General features: G+C 44.7%; 1 protein-coding gene across 2 annotated transcripts in view; it reads left to right on the top strand.

Annotated features, from left to right (window-relative positions):
- Positions 1 to 21,561, top strand: part of mybbp1a (MYB binding protein (P160) 1a) — a 134,607-nt gene extending 113,046 nt beyond the window's left edge. For both annotated transcript variants that reach the window (XM_072469172.1, XM_072469173.1), the window contains 4 exons: positions 13,572 to 13,685; positions 17,824 to 17,925; positions 20,267 to 20,391; positions 20,651 to 21,561. In XM_072469172.1, coding sequence (XP_072325273.1) covers positions 13,572 to 13,685; positions 17,824 to 17,925; positions 20,267 to 20,391; positions 20,651 to 21,044 — 735 coding nt within the window. In that variant the 3' untranslated portion in view covers positions 21,045 to 21,561. The remainder of the gene's footprint in view (positions 1 to 13,571; positions 13,686 to 17,823; positions 17,926 to 20,266; positions 20,392 to 20,650) is intronic.

Genomic DNA, 21,561 nt, shown 5'->3' with positions numbered 1-21,561 from the left:
GTTGCCTGGTATGGAGGGCATAAGCTATGAGGAGCGATTGAATAAACTCGGTTTGTTCTCACTGGAACGAAGGAGGTTGAGGGGCGACCTGATAGAGGTATACAAAATTATGAGGGGCATAGACAGAGTGGATAGTCAGAGGCTTTTCCCCAGGGTAGAGGGGTCAATTACTAGGGGGCATAGGTTTAAGGTGAGAGGGGCAAAGTTTAGAGTAGATGTACGAGGCAAGTTTTTTACGCAGAGGGTAGTGGGTGCCTGGAACTCACTACCGGAGGAGGTAGTGGAGGCAGGGACGATAGGGACATTTAAGGGGCATCTTGACAAATTTATGAATAGGATGGGAATAGAAGGATACGGACCCAGGAAGTGTAGAAGATTGTAGCTTAGTCGGGCAGTCTGGTCGGCACGGGCTTGGAGGGCCGAAGGGCCTGTTCCTGTGCTGTACATTTCTTTGTTCTTTGTTCTTTGTTCATCCGCCGTCTCAAAGTAGTGGTGCCTCCCTTGATATGTGACCCACAGTCTTGCCGGTTGCAGCATTCCAAACTTTATCTTTTTTTTGTGAAGTACCGCTTTGGCCCGATTAAAGCTCGCCCTCCTTCTCGCCACCTCCGCACTCCAATCTTGATAGACGCGGATCACCGCGTTCTCCCATTTACTACACCGAGTTTTCTTCGCCCATCTAAGGACCATTTCTCTATCCTTAAAACGAAGAAATCTCACCACTATGGCTCTGGGAGCTTCTCCTGCTCTCGGTCCTCGCACCATAACTCGGTATGCTCCCTCCACCTCCAACGGACCCGTCGGGGCCTCCACTCGCATTAACGAGTGCAGCATCGTGCTCACATATGCCCCGACGTCCGCCCCCTCCACACCTTCAGGAAGGCCAAGAATCCTCAAGTTGTTCCTCCTTGCGTTATTTTCCAGTGCCTCCAACCTCTCCACAGATCGTTTCTGGTGTGCCTCCTGTATCTCCGACTTCACCACCAGGCCCTGTATGTCGTTTTCATTCTCTGCTGCTTTCGCCTTCACGACCCGAAGCTCCTGCTCCTGGGTCTTTTGTTCCTCTTTCAGCCCTTCAATCGCCTGTAATATCGGGGCCAACAACTCTTTCTTCATTTCCTTTTTTATCTCCTCCACGCAGCGTTTCAAAAACTCTTGTTGTTCAGGGCCCCATATGAAACTGCCACCTTCCGACGCCATCTTGGTTTCTGCTTGCCTTCCTTGCCGTTGTTCCAAAGGATCCGCTGCAATCCGGCCACTTTCCTCTCCTTTTTCCATCCGTGTCCAGGGGGAACACCCTTCTGGTTTACCGCACGGTGTTTTCAGCCGTTAAAATTGCCGTTGGGGCTCCTATCAAGAGCCCAAAAGTCCGTTTCACAGGGAGCTGCCGAAACGTGCGACTCAGCTGGTCATCGCCGCACCCGGAACCCGGTTCCTTGTATCTTAACTCTTCAATGTCCCGTATTACTTTGCTGACCTGAGTCCATAATCTAATCTGACACTTCAGTGACTGATCAGAGGCAAATAAAATTCAATCTGGATAATTGTGAGGTGATGCACTTGGGCAGGACAAGCAAGGTGAAGGATTACATGATGAATGGCAGGATCCTGGAAGCACCGAGGATCAGGGAGACTTTGCTGTGCATGTACACCGGTCTCTTAAGGCTACAGGGCAGGTGGACACAGTGGTTAAGAAGGCATATGGTATATTTGCCATTATTAGCCGAGGCATAGAATTTAAGAGCAGGGAGATTATGCTGGAACCGCATAAAATGTTGGTTAGGCCACAGCAAGAGTATTGTGTGCAGTTATGTAATCCACACTAAAGGAGAGATGTGATAGCACTGGAAAAGGTTCAGAAGAAATTTACCAGGATGTTGCCTGGGCTGGAGAGTTTTAGCTATGAAGAGAGATTGGATCGACTGGGGTTTTCCTTGGAGCAGAGGAGAATGAGGGCGGGACGTGATTTAGATGTATAAAATTGTGAGGGGCATAGGTAGAGTAGACCGGAAGAAACATTTCCCCTTGGTGGAGGGATCAATGACCATGGGGGATAGATTTAAAGTAGGGGTTGGAGGTTTAGAGGGGATGTGAAGAAAAATGTTTTCACCCAGATGGTGGGAGTCTGGAACTCACTGCCTGAAAGGGTGGTGGAGGCAGAGACCCTCATAACATTTAAGAAGTATTTAGATGTGCACGTGCGATGCCAAGGCATAGAAGGCTATGGGCCAAGTGCTGGAAAATGGGATTAGAATACTTCAGTGGTTGTTTTTCACCGTCGCAGACGTGATTGGCTGAAGGGCCTTCACTGTGCTGGTGACGTCTATGACTCCAGTGCATTACTGAAGGAATTCTGCGCTGTTGGATGTACCCAGTTAAGACTTAAACCAAAGGCCGTCCAGCCCACCTTTGCTTAAAGGATCCCATGACTATGAAAAAGTGCAGAAAAGTCTCCCAATGTCCTGAGCAGCATTTATCTCTGGACCTACTCAACAAAAAGTAAATGATCTTACCCTATTTACCTCATTGCTGTTTATGGGAACAGGCCATGTACAAATGTGCTCCCATGTTTCTGACAGTAACTAATTGGATAATAAATGCTAACCTTGCCAGCTGGGCTCATATCCCATGAACGAATGACTTAAAAAACTGAGCACAGTAAGAAGTCTTACAACACCAGAGGAGCAGTGCTCCGAAAGCCAGTGATTTGAAACAAACGTGTTAGACTTTAACCTGGTGTTGTAAGACTTCTTACTGTGCTCACCCCAGTCCAACACCGGCATCTCCACATCTTTAAAAACTGAGAGCGGGGTTGGTATTGGGATGAGAATGTACAAGAATTGGTGTTCTTTTTGGATGTTCGACTCACTCCGGATATATGGCACAGGAACAGACCATTCAGTCAAACCAGTTCATGCCAGAATGTACCAGTTCTGAAATTCAGATCAAAACTATGGGGCGTTAAGCAATCGTCAAATAAAAACTGAAAATGCTGAAAACGCTCAACCGATCAAGCAGCATCTGTCTGGAGAGAAACAGGGGTAACATTTGATGTTAGTGACCTTTTGTCAGAACTCTGTAAAGTCACAGACCTGAAACATTAACCCTTATTTCTCCACAGATGCTGCCTGATCTGCTGCGTATTTCCATTGTTTTCTATTTTTATTTCAGATTTCCAGCATCTGCAGATATTATACTTTTGTGTTTCAAAAGTAAGTCACCTTTACGTCTGTGGTCCATGTATGAGCGAAATGAACATTCTCCTCATCACCACCATCACTTTCCAAAATGGGCTGTTTGTTGTGGTTTGACATTATCCTGTTGTACTTAACCCAAAGTTTTTAATAAGAAACTTTGGGAGCTGGCAAGCCTGGCGTTGCCGATCCCTAGCGACCCTTGAGAAAGGTGGCGGTGGAGTACCTTGAACCACTGAACCTTGTGAATCATAAAATTTACAGTGCAGAAAGAGGCCATTCGGCCCATCAAGTCTGCACCAGCCCTTGGAAAGAGCACTCTACTTAAACCCACACCTCCACCCTATCCCCATAACCCCACCTAACCTTTTCTTTGGACACTAAGGGTAATTTAGCATGGCCAATCCACCGAACCTGCATATCTTTGGACTATGGGAGGAAACCGGGGCACCCGGAGGAAAAACACAGACACGAGGAGAATGTGCAGACTCTACACAGACAGTGACCCAAGCCAGGAATCAAATCTTGGAGCTGTGAAGCAACAGTGCTGCCCACTGTGCTACCGTGCTGTCCTCTCTTAATGGTGTATGGCAGGATGTTCCAGAATATGGCTGTAGCACCAGTGAAGGCAGTTACTAACAATGCAAGCAAAATACTGCGGATGGTGGAAATCTGAAATAAGAACAGAAAATGCTAGACAAACTCAGCAGGTCTGGCAGCATCTGTGGAGAGAGAAACAGAGTTAACGTTTTGAGTCCAAATGTCCCTTCTACAGAACTGAAGAAAGGGAGAAATATGATTTATACAGTATGGTTGCATAATGGTTAGCACTGCTGCCTCACAGCGCCCAGGGACATGGGTTCAATTCCAGTCTTGGGTGAGTGAAATTTGCATGTTCATAGAAGAATCATAGAATTCCTACAGGAGGCCATTCCCACCTAACTGTTGGACATTAAGGGCAATTTAGCATGGCTAATCCACCTATCCTGCACATCTTTGACACTGTGGGGGGGAAACTGGAGCATCCGGGGGAAACCCATGCAACACAGTGAGAAAGAACAAACTCTACGGGGAGAATGTGGAGTTTGTACTTCTTTGCATGGGTATCCTCCGGGTGCTCCAATTTTCTCCCACACTCCAAAGATGTTCCGGTTAAGGGGGGGGGTTTCGGAGGTTACTGGGATAAGGCGGGGGAGTGGGCTTAGGTAGGGTGCTCTTTCAGAGGGTCAGTACAGACTCGATGGGCTAAATAGCCTTCTCCTGCACTGCAGAGATTCTATCGAGGAAGTGGGGCAGAAGAACAGGGATAGGTCGGGGCAAAGAAGAAATTGACAAATATTGCCGCCCTTCTGCCCAGGTTCTAATTCCATTCAACCCACAGGCGCTTATCCACATATACAGTCTCACCTGGAAAATGTAAGAGAGAGAAACTTTACAGGAGTTGAGTAGATAGTCTGGAGTCATGTTCGAAACCATAGTCAAGGGCCAGACTTAAATTAATTGTTGAGAAAATATTAATTATCATTAGTGTTGAATTAAACAGCAATAAATGAAAAGCTGTTTCATTAAGGAATGCCAAGTTTAGAATATGCTTCCTGTTCAAAGGGACTAAATCTGATTAAATTAAATTGGGTGTGGGAGAAGATTACAGTTTTGCTTTGATCGTCAAAGGGTGAATTCCAATGATCTTATGAAAATGTCCTGTTTGATCGTAGTGGCGTACAGACATGAAACTGCCCGTTATACCGGTCTGGAAGTGATATGCAACATGGGATTTATTAAACTGTACATTTCCCATTCCTCTTCAAGGGCCTGAAATGCAATCAGTTATATCTTGCATGTGGTCCCAGTGGGCATGAGTTCATTGCACAACATTCCTGCTCATGCTACTTGTCCTTGAATTTGCTGTCAAATTGTTATAGTCTATGGCATTCTTTACTCCAAGTGGATATTGGAGGTTAGACAAAGTGAAGATGGATGATATGGTGGGGCCTTAGAGGTTTACGGTAAAGTACGCTTGCATTGTATTGGCCTTTTCATTTAGCATGCACTGCACCTAGTGTTGAACAGTTTCAATCCTTCAGAATACATGTTCCTAATTTTAATAGACAATTCACATAGATGTGTATATTCTCTATCCATAAAGAGAACGGACAGGTTTGGGCTGTTGTGCTGGAAAGAAATTCTGTTTAAATTAATGTAAAACTCAGGAAGCAATTTATAGCTTTACTTACCAAATAGTGCTGTTCACACACCTGAACAAATGTTGCCACCTAGTATGAAACAGCTATGAGCTGTGCATTCATTAAAATAGTTGACCATATTTGGTTTGTTTTATATTTTGCCTTTTCAAAAAACTTAATTGGTGGATATCTGATACAATTAACTTAAGGAAGCATTCAAAACACCACGAGTGGTTGATTAATCCTTGTCATCTTGCTGAGTATTGATGAGAGTTGACGATTCTCATGCCAGTGACGTCGGTCTCTGAATTGGTCTGATCATGAATAAATACTGCAGGGGCAGCTGGTCAGAGGCCTGGGGCTAATGCAGGACTGATTGAGCCTTTGGAGGTCAGTTTTAGGCTGCTTTCTAGTCAGACTTAACCCCTAAATGAGTAGGTAAGTTTGCATAAACATCCTATTAATAGGGGGATTTATACAGTTGCGATACCTGGGAGAATCTGAGAGGAGGTTGTGCATAGTTAGTTGGCGTGTTACTGGTTGGGAATTTAATTTTAATATAATTGTGCTTATAATCTCTTAAATGTACTCCGGATATAAAGTGTATCCATTTATTACTTTCCCACCCTTCTCTAAGGGTAAAGTGCTTTGAGAAGTTCATTGGTTCTGAAACGTGCTATCTAAATGCAAGTCCTGCGTTACAATTCTCCCACACAGAATTCATGGTATTTTCCCACGTTAGGAGGATTTTCTGCTTGAAGCTAGTATATAAAAACAGAAACTGCACACCCAGTAAAGTGATGTTCTGAATAATAGCCTCTCACTGACGGCTTGAAGAGCATTTGTTAATCCTGAATGCATCTTTACTGAAAAACATGTTCTCTTTCTTCACTGTATTTTGAGGAGAGAGACTGAATTGGAGGGAAAGGTAGCACAACCAGACGCGCACTAACTAGACATCAAACAAAACAAATTCCAAATTTTTCAAGGCTATTTTTTAATATTAAACTGTAGCTCATCAATTGTTGTCTACAGGTCTGTTAATGGAAGGGATCAATTCCTTGGTCCTTAATAACTAAAATAACTGAGAACCAATGGTTTCTTTTTTTATTCAGTTCTGGATGTAAATGACTTAAGGGGCTGGTTTAGCACAGTGGGCTAAACAACTGGCTTGTAATGCAGAACAAGGCCAACAGCGTGGGTTCAATTCCCGTACCAGCCTCCCCGAACAGGCACTAGAATGTGGTGACTAGGGGCTTTTCACAGTAACTTCATTGAAGCCCACTTGTGACAAGTGATTATTATGTGAGCATCGCCGGTTAGGCCAGCAATTACTACCCATCCCTAGTTGCTCTTCAGAAGGTGGTGGTGAGCTGCAGTCCTTTAGGTGTAGGTACACCCACTGTGCTGTTAGGGAGGGAGTTCCAAGATGTTGCCCCAGCGACAGTGAAGGAACGGTGATCTTTTTGCAAGTCAGGGCGGTGAGTGACTTGGAGGGGAATTCCAGGTGGTGGGGGGTTCCCGAGTGTCTTCTGCTCTGGTCCTTCTAGATGGCAGTGATCGTGGGTTTGGAAGGTGCTGTCTGAGGAACCTTGGTGAGTTACTGCAGCGCATCTTGTAGATGGTACACAGCTGCCACTGTTAGTCATTGGTGGACGACCATCATAACACAAGTTCTGCCAAGGAAGGTAGCTCATTGAGGTGGATAATGTGGCAATTTCACGCCAACAGCTACAGCTGTCATCTCATTCTTCTCCCTCCCTCCCTCATCTTGTGATCTTTTGTGTTCTACAATTGCATGAGCACAGGTATAAGTGTTAACGATGTGATGGGGAGTGCAAAAGACAGGACGCTAACTCATTTTGCATGTGTCATTGGCAGGATTGGTCTCTGGTGGCTGCTTCTGGGATGCAATCCGTGCCTCTTCGTTAAAGTCCACCATGTCACAGTTCCGGATCAATGTGAAATTCTTCGCTTCTGACAATCGTTGGCAGCAGACTTTCGAATCCTGTCGAACCCTGAAACTCATCCATTTGTGGCAACTGTTAAAATGGGTGGAACCTAATTGGAAGCATTGTTGAAATAGTTTGCTATATTGCTTGGTGGTTGATGAGCAATTAATGGTTTCGACCAGACAAGTTGGGAAGCATGCCAAAAGTTTGTGTTTATATTTAGTTTTCTTTCACTGGCACACCTTGACTTTACAAAAGAGCTTGAGTTAAGTCCATTTGAATTAGGGACTTTGATGTTTCAACTAGAAAAAAACACTTAATACCATGTGTTTAGTGATTCATTAATACTGGAATGTGCCCTGTCAATACAGTCTTAACATCAGTCAATAACATCCGACAAATCTTTCTGTCTGGTTGCTACCTTGCATGAGTTTCGTTATCTTGCTCTTAAGCTTTCTCATCTACAGATGTATTTCCCTGGTCCTTTCTCTTCCTGGCCAGTCTCTTTTCTTTCTCTCTCTGTCTTTGAGAATCCCTTATCATTGAATGAAAAATAGACTCGCATTGATTTTAGCACCTTTCATGACTTTGGAGTGTTATAAAGTGCCTTATAGTCAATTAAGTTCTTTTGAAGTGCGGTTACTCTTGTAATATAAGAAACATAACAGCCAATTTGCACACAGCAAGCTCTTGCAAACAGCAGCGTGGTAATCTGGAGGACTTTTTGTACTGGTTGAAGGGTCAATATTGACTTGGACCTCTCTGTTTCTCTTCCAAATAGTGCCATGGGATCTTTAACATTCATCTGAAAGGGTATGTGGGGTCTCAGTGCAGAGTCTCGTTCAAAAAACAGTTGGTGGGGTTCTCCAATAATGGGGATATATCCCCATGCCTGCCAGAAAACGGGTGCGAATCACTCCGGACATTTTTCTAGAACCCCCCACCGGGACAGCCACTGAGCCGCGACACCGAGTTCCCGCCGGGACCATACGTGAACCATGTCGGCGGGAACTCGGCCGGTCGTCCGCAGACAATCGCCCCCGTCCAGCGTCGCGTCGACCGTGACTGGCTGCAATTCTCTGAGACTGTCTCTGATAGTGGTCTTCCCTCAGTATTGCACTGGAGTGTCAACCTGGATTTTTACTGCAGTCTCTGGACATTTATGTAGCCCAAAACTGCCACTGGGTACCTGGTATGATCTTGTGTGTCTCCTACCACTATTCTTGGGGAAAGATATTTGTATCCCTAACCAGACCAGTGTCCAAACTGGAACTAGCACTGTTGTGCGAGACATGAACGAAAGAGCCTAACAGTTGATACAGGTTTGGGACTAGGTGTCCTTGTCAATGGTTCACTTCAAGGGGCAGTAATAACATAGCCCAATTATTCTGTTCAAGCAAAACAAAAATGTGGTTGCAAGCAGGCTATTCAGGGGAGACGATGGCGCAATGATAATGTCACTGGACTAGTAATCCAGCAGCCCACGTTAATGCTCTGGGGACACGCGTTCAAATCCCACCATGGCAGCTGATGGAATTTAAATTAATGTAAATTCAGTTAATTAATCTGAAATCAAAATGTAGTCGCAATAAATCTGCCATCCTTACCTGGTGGTTACCAGCACCATGGTTTTACCAGAACTGCTGTCTGAAATAGCCCAGCAAAGCCACTCAGTTGTACTGAACCGTTACCATGTGGAATGCATCAGTTCGAGAAGGCAGTTCAACACTACACTCTCAAGGTCACTTTGGGCTAGGCACCAAATTCTGGCCTTGCCCACAACACCCATATCCCATGAGAGAATTTTAAGAATCAAGATACGTAAAGCAGGAATTTTAATTGTGCATAAGCCTGAGAAAACAAAGATTTAGTCAGTTCACAAGAATTTAAATAACTTTCTCCAGAATGTGTTTCTTCACACCAACCACGCTGCCTTCCCTTAGATTACAGAAAGGCTGGTGTATTTCAGTGGGTTACTGAATGGCTAAACTGTTAATTAAACGTCATCAAAAGTGCAACGAAGCAGAGGGTAACATGGCGCAATTCTTGTCGCACCTCATCTGGACTGTATAGACTTCATTTATGCTATGACCAGGTTTAATCTGTCAACTTTAGGATGGAACACTACCATCTGGAGGATCCCCTCTAAGTCATCCCCCCCGGAAATATATCGGCCGTTCCATCACTGTTTCTGAGTCAAAATCCTGAATCTCCCTCCCCAATAGTGCAGTATGCCACATGGACTGCCGCGGTTCAAGAAGGCAGCTCACCACCACTTTCTCAAGGACAATTAGGGATGGGCAACAAATTCTGGCCTAGCCAGTAAATCCACATCCTGCAAAAAATAAATGAAATGAAAAAAAGAACATCGACATCCCGCCTGCGCGGTATTCTATGTGTGGTCTTACCAATGTCTTGTACAACTTCAACAAGACGTATCAACTCCTGTATTCAATATTCTGACCAATAAAAGCTAGCTGCTGAATGCCTTCTTCACCACCCTGTCCACCTGCGACTCCACTTTCAAGGAGCTATGAACCTGTACTCCTAAATCTCTTTGTTCTGTAACTCACCCCAACACCATACCACTGACTGAGTAGGTCCTGTCCTGATTTGATCTACCAAAATGCATCACCTCACATTTATCCAAATTAAACTCCATCTGCCATTCATTGGTCCACTGACCCAATTGGTCAAGATCCTGTTACAATCTTATATAACCTTCCCTATCCGCCATGCAGACTTTCTCTAATTAGCCCTTGACTGTCTAAATGCCTGTAGATCCTGTTTCTCAGAATACCTTTTTTGTGAGGGACACGAAGAATCCAGCACGAGTTGAAGGATAGAAAGAAATAACATTTATTTACAATAACATATATATATATATAATATATATATATATACACAACAGCAGCAGCAACTCCTTGCTGCTCATTCTCCTCTAGCCGGTTCCAAACTGGCCAGCTTTATTTATGTAGGGAATCTGCTAATGATTTCTCCGCCCCCCTCATTGGGGAAACTCCTACTCCCAAAGGATTGTGGGATTGCCATTAGTCCCCAGCCAGTGGTAAGCAGGCAGGTTATAACAACCTTTTAACAACTTACCCACTACAGAGGTAAGGCTCACCGACCGGCCTGTAGTTCCCATGCTTATCCCTACAGCCCTTCTTAAACAACATTTGCTACCCTCCAATCTTCAGGCACCTCTCCTGTGGCTGTCAATGATTTAAATATCTCGGCTAGGGGGCCGGCAATTTCCTCCCTAGCCTCCTACTACATCCTGGGATACTTTTCATCAGGCCCCGGAGATGTATCTATCTTGATGCGCTTTAATACCTCCAGCACCCACTTCTCTGTAATATGTACACTCCTCAAGACACCACTTTTTATTTTCCCAATTTCCCCAACATTCGTGCCTCTCCCAACAGTAAATACTGACGAGAAATATTCATTTAGGACCTCTCCCATCCCTTGTGGTTCCGCATATAGATAACCTTGTTTATCCTTGAGAGGCCCTACCTTTTCCCTAGTCACTCTTTTGCTCTTTATGTATCTGTAAATCTTTGGATTTTCCTTTGCCTTATTTGCCAAGACAATCTCATGTCCCCTTTTTGCCCTCCTGATTTCTCTCTTAACTCTACTCCGACAAGCCCTATACTCGTCAAGGGATCCACTTGATCTCAGTTGCCTATGCGTGTCATATGCCTCCTTCTGCCTTCTGACCATGGCCTCAATATTCTTGTCATCCAGGGTTCCCTACTTTTCCCAGCCTTAGCCTTCACTCTAACAGGCTCACCCTGAACCCTAGTTAACACCCTTTTGAAAGACTCCCACTTACCAACTGTAACTCTATGCATCTGTACAAGAAAATATAGGACCCAAATGTTCCTGTCCGAAGCATGACTGCTTACAGCATGTGAATGCATTCATGAACTGGCCCCTCCATCCCACTGCTCGAGCTCTGTTTGAAATATTTTAAACCTAATATGTGGTTTAGGGACAAAGTAATTGTGCAAACATGCTTACCCTTTCAGATTTATTGTTGTGACAGGTTTCAGTTCTTATAAGTCACAAGATCCTATCCTGAGCTCCGTGTGTATGTAGTGCAAATGTAGATGCAAGTCATTGGTGATACTGTATTGAAGAGTAATTGTGCTTATTTTGGCCAGTGTCACAAAGAAAAAACCTTGTTCTGTAAATGTGAACCCTGATCATTAAGATTTCGGCTCATTTGTCACTAAATGTCTTTGCCTTTTGCGGAGGGATTGGGGAAACTGGGCCTGTATTCTCCAGAGTTTCGCAGAATAAGAGGAGATCTCGCTGAACTTGCAGAATTCTCACAGTGACGTGACAGAGTAGATGTAGGTGGAATGTTTCCTCAAGCTGGTGAGTCAAGAATCAAAGGACACAGTCTCAGAATAAGGACAGGCCATTTAGGACTGAGATGAGGAGGACTTTCTTAACTCGGAAGCTTTGGAATTCTCTACCCCCAAAGGGCTGTGGAAGCTCAGTCATTGAGCAGGTTCAGGACAAAAGTCAATAGATTCCTGGATACTGATGACATTGAGGGATGGTGGGATAGTGGGAGAAGATAGTCTAGAAGTAGATAATCAGCCGTGATCTGTTTGAATGGCGGAGCAAGTTCGATGGGCGAATTGCCTACTCCTCCTATGTTCCCATGTAAAATCCACCTTGTGCAGGTTGGAGAAATGACTCCTGGAGAATTGCCCATTTGTCTTTAGCAAGTGGTTGCTATTTAAATTGATAAGTGGGGGTGAACGTCTGTTGTCACTGCACAATTCATGTAAGTATATAGATCCCAATTAGTTTCATTTTCCATTTAAGAATAATCTTTATTGTCACAAGTAGGATATATTTACACTGCAATGAAGTTACTGTGAAAAGTTCCGAGTCGCCACATTCGGCGCCTGTTTGGGAATACAGAGGGAGAATTCAGAATGTTCATTTCACCTAACAGCACGTCTTTCAGGACTTGTGGGAGGAAACGCACGCAGACACGGGGCAAATGTGCAGATTCCGTACAGACAGTGACCCAAGTGGGAATCGAACCTGGGACCAAGGAGCTGTAAAGCAACAGTGCTACCATGTATGATGATCCACTATTTGAACTCTGCATTAGTTTCTACCTTTTCAGTCCAAATTTGTAATTTTGGGGATTTATTTGATTCTGTTGTTTGAAACATTGGGTAATGTGTTGCTATTGGCCTCATCTTGCGCACTCCGTGTGTTGAAGGTGCAAAAGAGAGACCATGAATAGTGAAATTCCCTTTCTGGTAGCAACACTCATCTCTTGCCAACACTGTGTTTTGCTAGCTGATGTAAAGACTCGCATTCTGGGCGGCATGTGGCGCAGTGGTTAGCACAGGGACTGCGGCGCTGAGGACCCGGGTTCAAATCCCGGTCCTGGGTCACTGTCTGTGTGGAGTTTGCACATTCTCCCCATGTCTGCGTGGGTTTCACCCCCACAACCCAAAGATGAGCTGGTTAGGTGGATTGGCCATATCTTTTTATTAAAACGGTACAAACACTCATTTTGTGTTGGAGAAACAGGGTACCCTCCCCTCAGTATCAATGTACAGGGAGGAGAGGTGGATACTCTGATTATTAAAACTGTTCACAGCACGTTTCTACAAAAAACAAATGATACAAGCACTAAACTTTGCGCTGGAGAGATCAGATACCCTCGCCTCTGTACCAACAGAAGGGAAAGGAAGGGGGTGGTGGGGGGAGAGGGGAAAGGAGGGTGGTGGGGAGGGAGGGAGTCAGAGTGTTGGTGAAGGGGGGGGGCAAATAGGGCACTGCCTGAACTATCAACAGATTGGCCATGCTAAATTGCCCCTTAATTGGAAAAAGAAAAATAATTGGCTACTCTAAATTTAAAAAAAAAAGACTCATTCAAAGTATCGTCTTGCATCTTTGACTTTGTCTATATATATGTTTCTGGAACCTGCCTCTTCATTCACCTGAGGAAGGAGCTGTGCTCCGAAAGCCAGTGATTCGAAACAAACCTGTTGGACTTTAACCTGGTGTTGTAAGACTTCTTACTGTGCTCACCCCAGTCCAACGCCGGCATCTCCACATCATGATGTAAAGTCTGAAATTCAGTGAGTTTATTCAAGACACAGATGCAGGTAATTGGTGGGAAGGCACCATTGATGAAAGGTTTTGGATTGGTCACTACTTTGTGTTGGAATAACCATTTTCATTTTGCTATTTTATAGGGTCAGGCTTGCTCCCTCGTGCTGAAGGCTCTGCAGACCCGGGAGGTGAGAGAGACTTGGACAGACACCAAGGGGAAAAAGATCATCAATCAAGTCATCAACCAGATTAAACAGGTAATTGACTTACTCAAATAACCAGCAAGTTCAAATGGAGACCCATTCAAGACAATGGAGCAGAATTTAAAATCAATGGTGCTCATTGTTAATACACAAATCCAACAGCAGCAACTTTGGGGGGGGGCGCACAGATGCGCAGTTAAAAGTAGATATCTGATCTTGCTGGTCAAGATGTGCTACATCACAATCCATACGAGGAAAGAATCTCACTGTTCGGCTTCCCATTCAAATGGGTTAAAACATCATGAAGTTTGTTGTCTTGTAGGTATGGACTAAACTCGCCATTTCTTCAATCTGATTTGTTTTGGAGATACAGTCATTTAGTCAGTCACATAAGTCTTCCATGTCCTGCAGAGGGCACTGCACCATGGTGATCTCCCACTTGCAGCATTTTGCCTCGATGGGGTTTTAACAGGCAATGGCAATGGCAAGTCGAGTAAAAGGCAGGTGTACTTCCACTCACTGGTTGCAGCAAATTCTAACCTTTTTGTTCCAACTCAAAATCTTATTGAGCCTCATCTGTGTCTCATTGAAGTTGAAGCTATGCTCTCGCCGATTGGAGAAGTTAGAAAGTTGACTGTCACGACCAATAGTATGACCTCTTTGCCGCACAAGGAAGTAAATGGGCCATCAAGCCTGTTCTCCTCTAGACTGTGTATTTTGCCTTCTCACAGATTCAACCTAGCTTATTCTGTCTCCTACAAAAATACAAGATTTCTTGCTTCCCTTCGGGGTAATTCAGGAAAGCTGCAAAATATTTATCTAGAGCTGTTTTCTTCCCACATATTTATCAGAAGCTGGTTCTCTAGCATCAAGCAGGCTTTCAGTCCTTGTAAGCTGCGTTGTTAAAGCATGTTTGTAACAGTAAGATGAAAAGTAACGGCACTGAATGCTATAAACCGCTTAAAACTCTGCCAGTTCTGGCCTGATCTTTGCCAATGTGCAGCTCTGGTATGTTCAGATATTCATAAGAACTAGGAGCAGGAGTAGGCCATCTGGCCCCTCGAGCCTGCTCCACCATTCAATGAGATCATGGCTGATCTTTTGTGGACTCAGCTCCGCTTTCCGGCCCGAACACCATAACCCTTAATCCCTTTATTCTTCAAAAAACTATCTATCTTTATCTTAAAAACATTTAATGAAAGAGCCTCAACTGCTTCACTGGGCAAGGAATTCCATAGACTCACAACCCTTTGGGTGAAGAAGTTCCTCCTAAGATCAGTCCTAAATCTACTTCCCCTTATTTTGAGGCTGTGCCCCCTAGTTCTGCTTTCACCCGCCAGTGGAAGCAACCTGTCCGCATCTATCCTATCCCCTTCATAATTTTATATGTTTCTATAAGATCCCCCCCGCATCCTTCTAAATTCCAATGAGTACAGTCCCAGTCTACTCAACCTCTCCTCGTAATCCAAACCCTTCAGCTCTGGGATTAACCTAGTGAATCTCCTCTGCACACCCTCCAGTGCCAGTACGTCCTTTCTCAAGTAAGGAGACCAAAACTGAACACAATACTCCAGATGTGGCCTCACTAACACCGTATACAATTGCAGCATAACCTCCCTAGTCTTAAACTCCATCCCTCTAGCAATGAAGGACAAAATTCCATTTGCCTTCTTAATCACCTGTTGCACCTTTTTGCGACTCATGCACTAGCACACCCAGGTCTCTCTGCACAGCGGCATGTTTAATAATCCCTTTTGCTGTTATTCCTACCAAAATGGATAACCTCACATTTGTCAACATTGTATTCCATCTGCCAGACCCTAGCCCATTCACTTAACCTATCCAAATCCCTCTGCAGACTTCCGGTATCCTCTGCACTTTTTGCTTTACCACTCATCTTAATGTTGTCTGCAAACTTGGACACATTGCACTTGGACCCCAATTCCAAATCATCTATGTAAATTGTGAACAATTGTGGGCCCAACCTGAACCCTGAGGGACACCACTAGCTACTGATTGCCAACCAGAGAAACACACATTAATCCCCACTCTTTGCTTTCTATTAATTAACAATCCTCTATCCATGCTACTACTTTCCCCTTAATGCCATGCATCTTTATCTTATGCAGCAATCTTCTGAATGGCATCTTGTCAAAAGCTTTCTGGAAATCCAGATATACCACATCCATTGGCTCCCCGTTATCTACCGCACTGGTAATGCCCTCAAAAAATTCCACTAAATTAGTTAGGCATGACCTGCCCTTTATGAACCCATGCTGCGTCTGCCCAATGGGACAATTTCCATCCAAATGCCTCGCTATTTCTTCCTTGATGATAGATTCCAGCATCTTCCCTACTACCGAAGTCAAGCTAACTGGCCTATAATTACCCGCTTTCTGCCTACCTCCTTTTTTAAACAGTGGTGTCACGTTTGCTAATTTCCAATCTGCCGGGACCACCCCAGAGTCTAGTGAATTTTGCTAAATTATCACTAGTGCATTGCCAATTTCCCTAGCCATCTCTTTTAGCACTCTAGGATGCATTCCATCAGGGCCAGGAGACTTGTCTACCGTTAGCCCGATTAACTTGCCCATCACTACTTCCTTAGTGATATCAATCATCTCAAGGTCCTCAGCTGTCATAGCCTCATTTCCATCAGTCACTGGCATGTTATTTGTGTCTCCCACAGTGAAGACCGACCCAAAAAAACTGTTCAGTTCCTCAGCCATTTCCTCATCTCCCATTATTAAATCTCCCTTCTCATCCTCTAAATGACCAACATTTACCTTAGCCACTCTTTTTTTTTATATAATTGTGGAAACTAGCCACTCTTTTTTTGTTTTATATATTTGTAGAAACGAGCCACTCTTTTTTGTTTTATATATTTGTAGAAACTTCTTCCCATGAATGCCCTTTGAACTTCAAAGTGTAGTACCTATCAGACTGCCTGTTCTATATTGTCTTTACGGCTGAAATGTCATTTGGCGGCAGAACCCAGTGATAGTTTTGCTTCACGGTGTGATTATAAAACTAGGGGAAGAGAGACTGGGGAAGGAGCAATCGGAAGTAAAAATGTATTTTAAATTACTCCTGATAACCTCTTTCCTCCTAAGCTTCAGCACATAGTCGATGTCATGATAGGAAAACGAGTAATGAGCCAGGATTCCGAAGATTTATTTACTAACTGGAGATCCCTGCTGAAAATAAATGTTTGGCAATGTGACCAAACTCTGCTGCACTGCCCCCCACAGTCGATAGCCTGCTGCTGGGCATTGTCGAGATTTGTGTGGCCAGTTGTCTAAAATACCAGATAGCAGCCAGTGCTCATCAAGGAGTACTGCAGCACAGGGCGGCGCTCCGGCAGTGTTAATGGGTTAGCGGTGTACATGAAAGCAACAGGACCGTAAGGCGGCTACAGCTCTAACAACTTGTATTTACAGAAAATCTTTAATTTAGTAAGACATTCTCACAGCGTCGAGGTCCCAGGTTCGAATCCCGGCTCTGGGTCACTGTCCGTGTGGAGTTTGCACATTCTCCCCGTGTTTGCGTGGGTTTTGCCCCCACAACCCAAAGATGTGCAGGGTAGGTGGATTGGCCACGCTAAATTGCCCCTTAATTGGAAAAAATGAATTGGGTACTCTAAATTTATTTTTAAAAATTTAGTAAGACATTCCACAATACTGTACAAGATCAAGCTGCAAGTCAGATAAGGAGATATTGAGATAGATTCCCAAACCCATGGTCAACGAGCTAAGTTCTGAGGGATGTTATTTAGGATGAGAGGGAGACAGGCATAGGTGCAAGAGATTTAGCGAGGGAATCGCAGAACTCTAGGCCGGTGGCTGATAGCTCGGACACCAATGGTGGGTTGAAGGAAGTCGAGGGTGCACAAGAAGTCAGAATGGCTGAACTGTGCTTGAGGGAGAGATTGGAACTATAAAGAAAATATAAAAATCAATGCATGAAGCATTGCTGTCAGTGGTGGTATGAGCAGATGAACGTCCTTGGCCACTAAACAGGAGACTCCTTCAATAACAATGGGAGGTGAGGTACCAGAGAACAGCTGATCCCTGTAGAACCATAACCTGGCCATGGATGGGAGGAAATGTATTTAGTTTATAAGATGGAACGTGTTTCAGTGAATGGGTTACAAAAGTTCTATATTGTTTCTTTTTTTAATTCTCTTCCACAGTATTTGCAAAGTGTGACAAAGATTAAACTGAAGGTGGACCAGGAGAAAGTGATGAAATGCTTGGAGCTGATTGCCGGTCTCATTAAGATTGTAGATCAACAGGTAAAAGAGGGCAAAAGTGCATACCGAAAGCAGATGATTGAGTTAAATGTTGTGGTGGAGGAGGGCAATATGCCCCTGGAGTTCATGAATTATTGGACATTTGGGCCATGTGACATGGTGTCAAAAGGCCATTGAAGTAGCATTCCACAATGGGAGAGCCCAGACCTGATTATTCCTCCAGGTTTCTCCAATAAATCACCAACTCCCATTGTCTGGCATAAAAGCTCAACTAACTCCATCATTCTTTGCTTCATACAAGTAAATGACAACAAGTATTCAGCAAGGACTGGGAAAGCAAGGATTCACTAAATGGGTCATAATATTGGTGGTCATGTGACTATCAGGAGCTATCCAATTCTATATGTGTCCCCCGCTCACCACATCCCCCACCAGCAGCTGCTACTCTGCTCAGCTATAGGAGGACGAGAATAAGACATAACGTCTCAACACATGGGAATGTGGCATGATTCAAAGAATAGTAGGCTTCCTGCCCAACATTTATCCCTCAACCCTGAAACAGATGATCTAGTCATCATCACATTGCTGTTTGTGTGACCTTGCAATGTGCAAATTGGCTGCTGCAAATCCTACATTACAAATGTGACCACACTACAACAAAACAAATTCACAGGCTGTAAAGCGCTTTTTGAAGTCTCGGGGTCGTGAGTTCTTTTTCAGAGATACCAAAGCCCCAACTCACTGAGTGGGTCCCTGGGGTGGCACTGCCAGTGTACCTGGGTAGTGCCAGGATACCTCCCTGCCCAAAGGGCATACGCCTGGGGGCCTTCGATCCCCTGAGAGAACCCCACGAGTGTCGTTCCGTCTGGTTCCTGTTTGTGGAGACTAGCATTGAACGCTGCTCGCCCGAGATTACCGAGGCGAAAGGCATTGATCCCAACGCCTCCAGTGCCTCAGGAAACTGCATATTAGAATGTCAAAAAGTGATGCCGCCCACAAAGGGCAGGATTTGCATCGCATCATCTCACGAGATCGCGTTAGATCTTGCAACCCGGATAGATTCCGAGAACGGGGTCACCCGATTTCTATCAGTCAAGTTGCGGCACGCTGCTGTTTGGGCGCAACATGGCTGTTCGGTCGTGCCCACCGTTTCATAAGCATATTGCTACTGTAGCACGGTGTAGCATAGTTTAGATAAGAAGAGGTGGGGTGCTTGCTGTTTTTCCTTTCAAATTGGGCAGCACTTAAGCTAGGGTGGAAGGATGATTTTTGTTTTTAGAAACTCTCAAAGAATTTTACCTGTAACTAGGTACTTTTCACACAGAGAAAATACAAGTGATAATTATCTCTGAATTCACAATTTGATAAAGAGGCTGTAAAGGATTAGCTGTCCTTAGGGTTAGATGTGAGGCCTGAAAAGAAGTTTGTTTGTTTTTATAAGATGGGGAGTTGGTAGCAAAATGTCACTGGACCAGTAATCTTAGGGGTCAGACAAGTGCACTGGGAGTATGGGTTCAAATCCTACCATGGCAGCGAATGGAATTTGAATTGAATTACTCAATCTGGAATATAAAGCTAGTCTCAGTAATGATGAACATTAAATAATTGTCGTGAAAAAACTATCTGGTGATTTAATGTCCTTTTGGGAAGGAAATCTGCCGTCCTGGCCTACATGTGATTCCAGGCCCTTGCAATGTGGTTGACTCTTACATGCCCTCTGAAATGGCTGAGCAAGCTACTCAGTTCAAGGCAATTAGGGATGGGCAACAAATTCTGGTCCTGCCAGTGGCTTTCGTGTCCCGTGAAAGAAGAAAGAGAAAAAGAGATTTACACTTGAGATTTGAAAGCTTTTCTTGATTGGGAGCTTTTTCACTCTCCGGTGTGTATGAATGAGAGCTGTATTAGGTTGTTTGTATATCCCCAAGTGGCTCCTGAGGTGTGCCAATGGAAAAGAGGTGAGTACCATGGAGAGGCCATAGGGTGGGTATGAGGAAGCATGAGGGTTGATGGGGGAATGGGGAGTGGGTGGGCTAAAAGTTCCTAACCCAGCTGTCCCAGAGAACTGAGGTGGGCTTTCTAACCAGCCCACCTCAGCACTCTCTTGCTCTAGTGGTCGCCTAGGATCTGCTGCTGTGGTTGGTGAGCCTGACTATATCCCTTCCCCGGAAACGGAAATTGGGCCTCATAGGACTCTTTAAACACATTTCCCAACTGGGGCTACCTGTCATGGTGAAAATCCAGCCCTTAGCTTCTCAACTTTTGGTAGGTCACTAAGATAAAGTCCTATATTTAATTGGTTGGGTTTCCCTCCCAGGCTCCCACTTGTCGAGTGAAAGACTGTTGTTATATGTCGGCGTCTGATTTGTGCATTATTGTCTTACAGAAGCTCAATGTCTCGGTAAGCCAGCTGGCACCCAGCCTGCAGAAACTGGGGCAGCTGGAAGAGTTTGGCAAGGCTTCGCACGTGGACGACGTGTACTGGCATGTGATGAAACGGCTCGGATTCAAGTAAGCACCTCTCCTCTTTCACTGCCTATTCGGTTTCTGAAAAGGGCGCTATTATCTGGTCCGAAATGGCGCTGAACTGGACTGCTGTCAGTAGACTGGCAGCATGCCTGCCAGCCTGCCCTGGATCCTCATTCCTGCCCTGGGCTAGGCAGAGGTGTCAGCTCTTGGATTCTCTACTCTTGTGTTTAGCGGGGAGTGTCGGCCGGTCTAACATGTTTGCTGGTTTAACATGTTCTTCGTTCTCGCATTGTGTTGACAGGCGACCAAAGAAGGAGAAGGTAGAAGCACAGGTACAAAGCCCAGTGGCCGAAGAGGGGGTCCTGAAGAAGAAGAAGAAAGGATTTCTCCCAGAAACCAAGAAGCGGAAGAAGAATAAAGACCCAGCTCAGGAGAATGTGCAGGAAGGGAAAGAAAATTCCGTGGGGAAGTCTGAAACCATTCCGAAGGCCGCAAAGATTGGTCAGGAGAAGAAGAGAAATAGGAGGAAAAGGAAGAGGAATCGGGAGAGATTGGCAACAGGAAAGCCAGGGCCAGAGTCAGGTGGCCCGGTTAAAAAGGCCAAAACAAACGCAGCAGAGATGGGCCATGGCGTTAAGGCTGGCAAACGGGTGACTGTGAAACATGAAAAATCAAGAGATGGAGCGGCAGAGTAATCACAGCGCTATGAGCAAATGCCATGGGGTCTTTGCTGGTTTAAAATCCAGATTTTCCAGATGATCTCTGACTCCAGAGTGCTCAAGAACCTGGATTACAGTAGCTGGGCCACGAGTGAACTTGAGTGAACTGAAAGATGTGACATGTTTGCATCTCGCATATGGAGTACACCTAATCGTTAGACTGTTAGCGCACAAGTGACCCAGTTATTTGGGTTGAATGGTTTGAGCTCCACAGTCCAGGAGGTGCAGTCTAACCCTTAACTGTGCTGCGTAAAACCACAGGTTTTACATGAATCTTACCCCTTTGATTAAAAAGAATTGTTTCTTAAAATGTATCTTTTTTGATATCCTGTATCATCACCACAATGGGACTCATCGCCATTGGTGATCAAGTCAGATACATGATGTGTCTGTACCAAAGTGTGAGGGCATGAACTCTTATATTTCCTCCCCATGCAAAAAAAATATTTTGTTCATATTCGACTTTTAAATTAAAGCAGTTATCTGTACCTTA

The sequence above is a fragment of the Scyliorhinus torazame genome, chromosome 12, assembly GCF_047496885.1.
Source record: "Scyliorhinus torazame isolate Kashiwa2021f chromosome 12, sScyTor2.1, whole genome shotgun sequence".
Taxonomy (NCBI): domain Eukaryota; kingdom Metazoa; phylum Chordata; class Chondrichthyes; order Carcharhiniformes; family Scyliorhinidae; genus Scyliorhinus; species Scyliorhinus torazame.
Note: the sequence above shows the minus strand (reverse complement) of the source record. Positions and strands in the feature narration are given on the sequence as shown.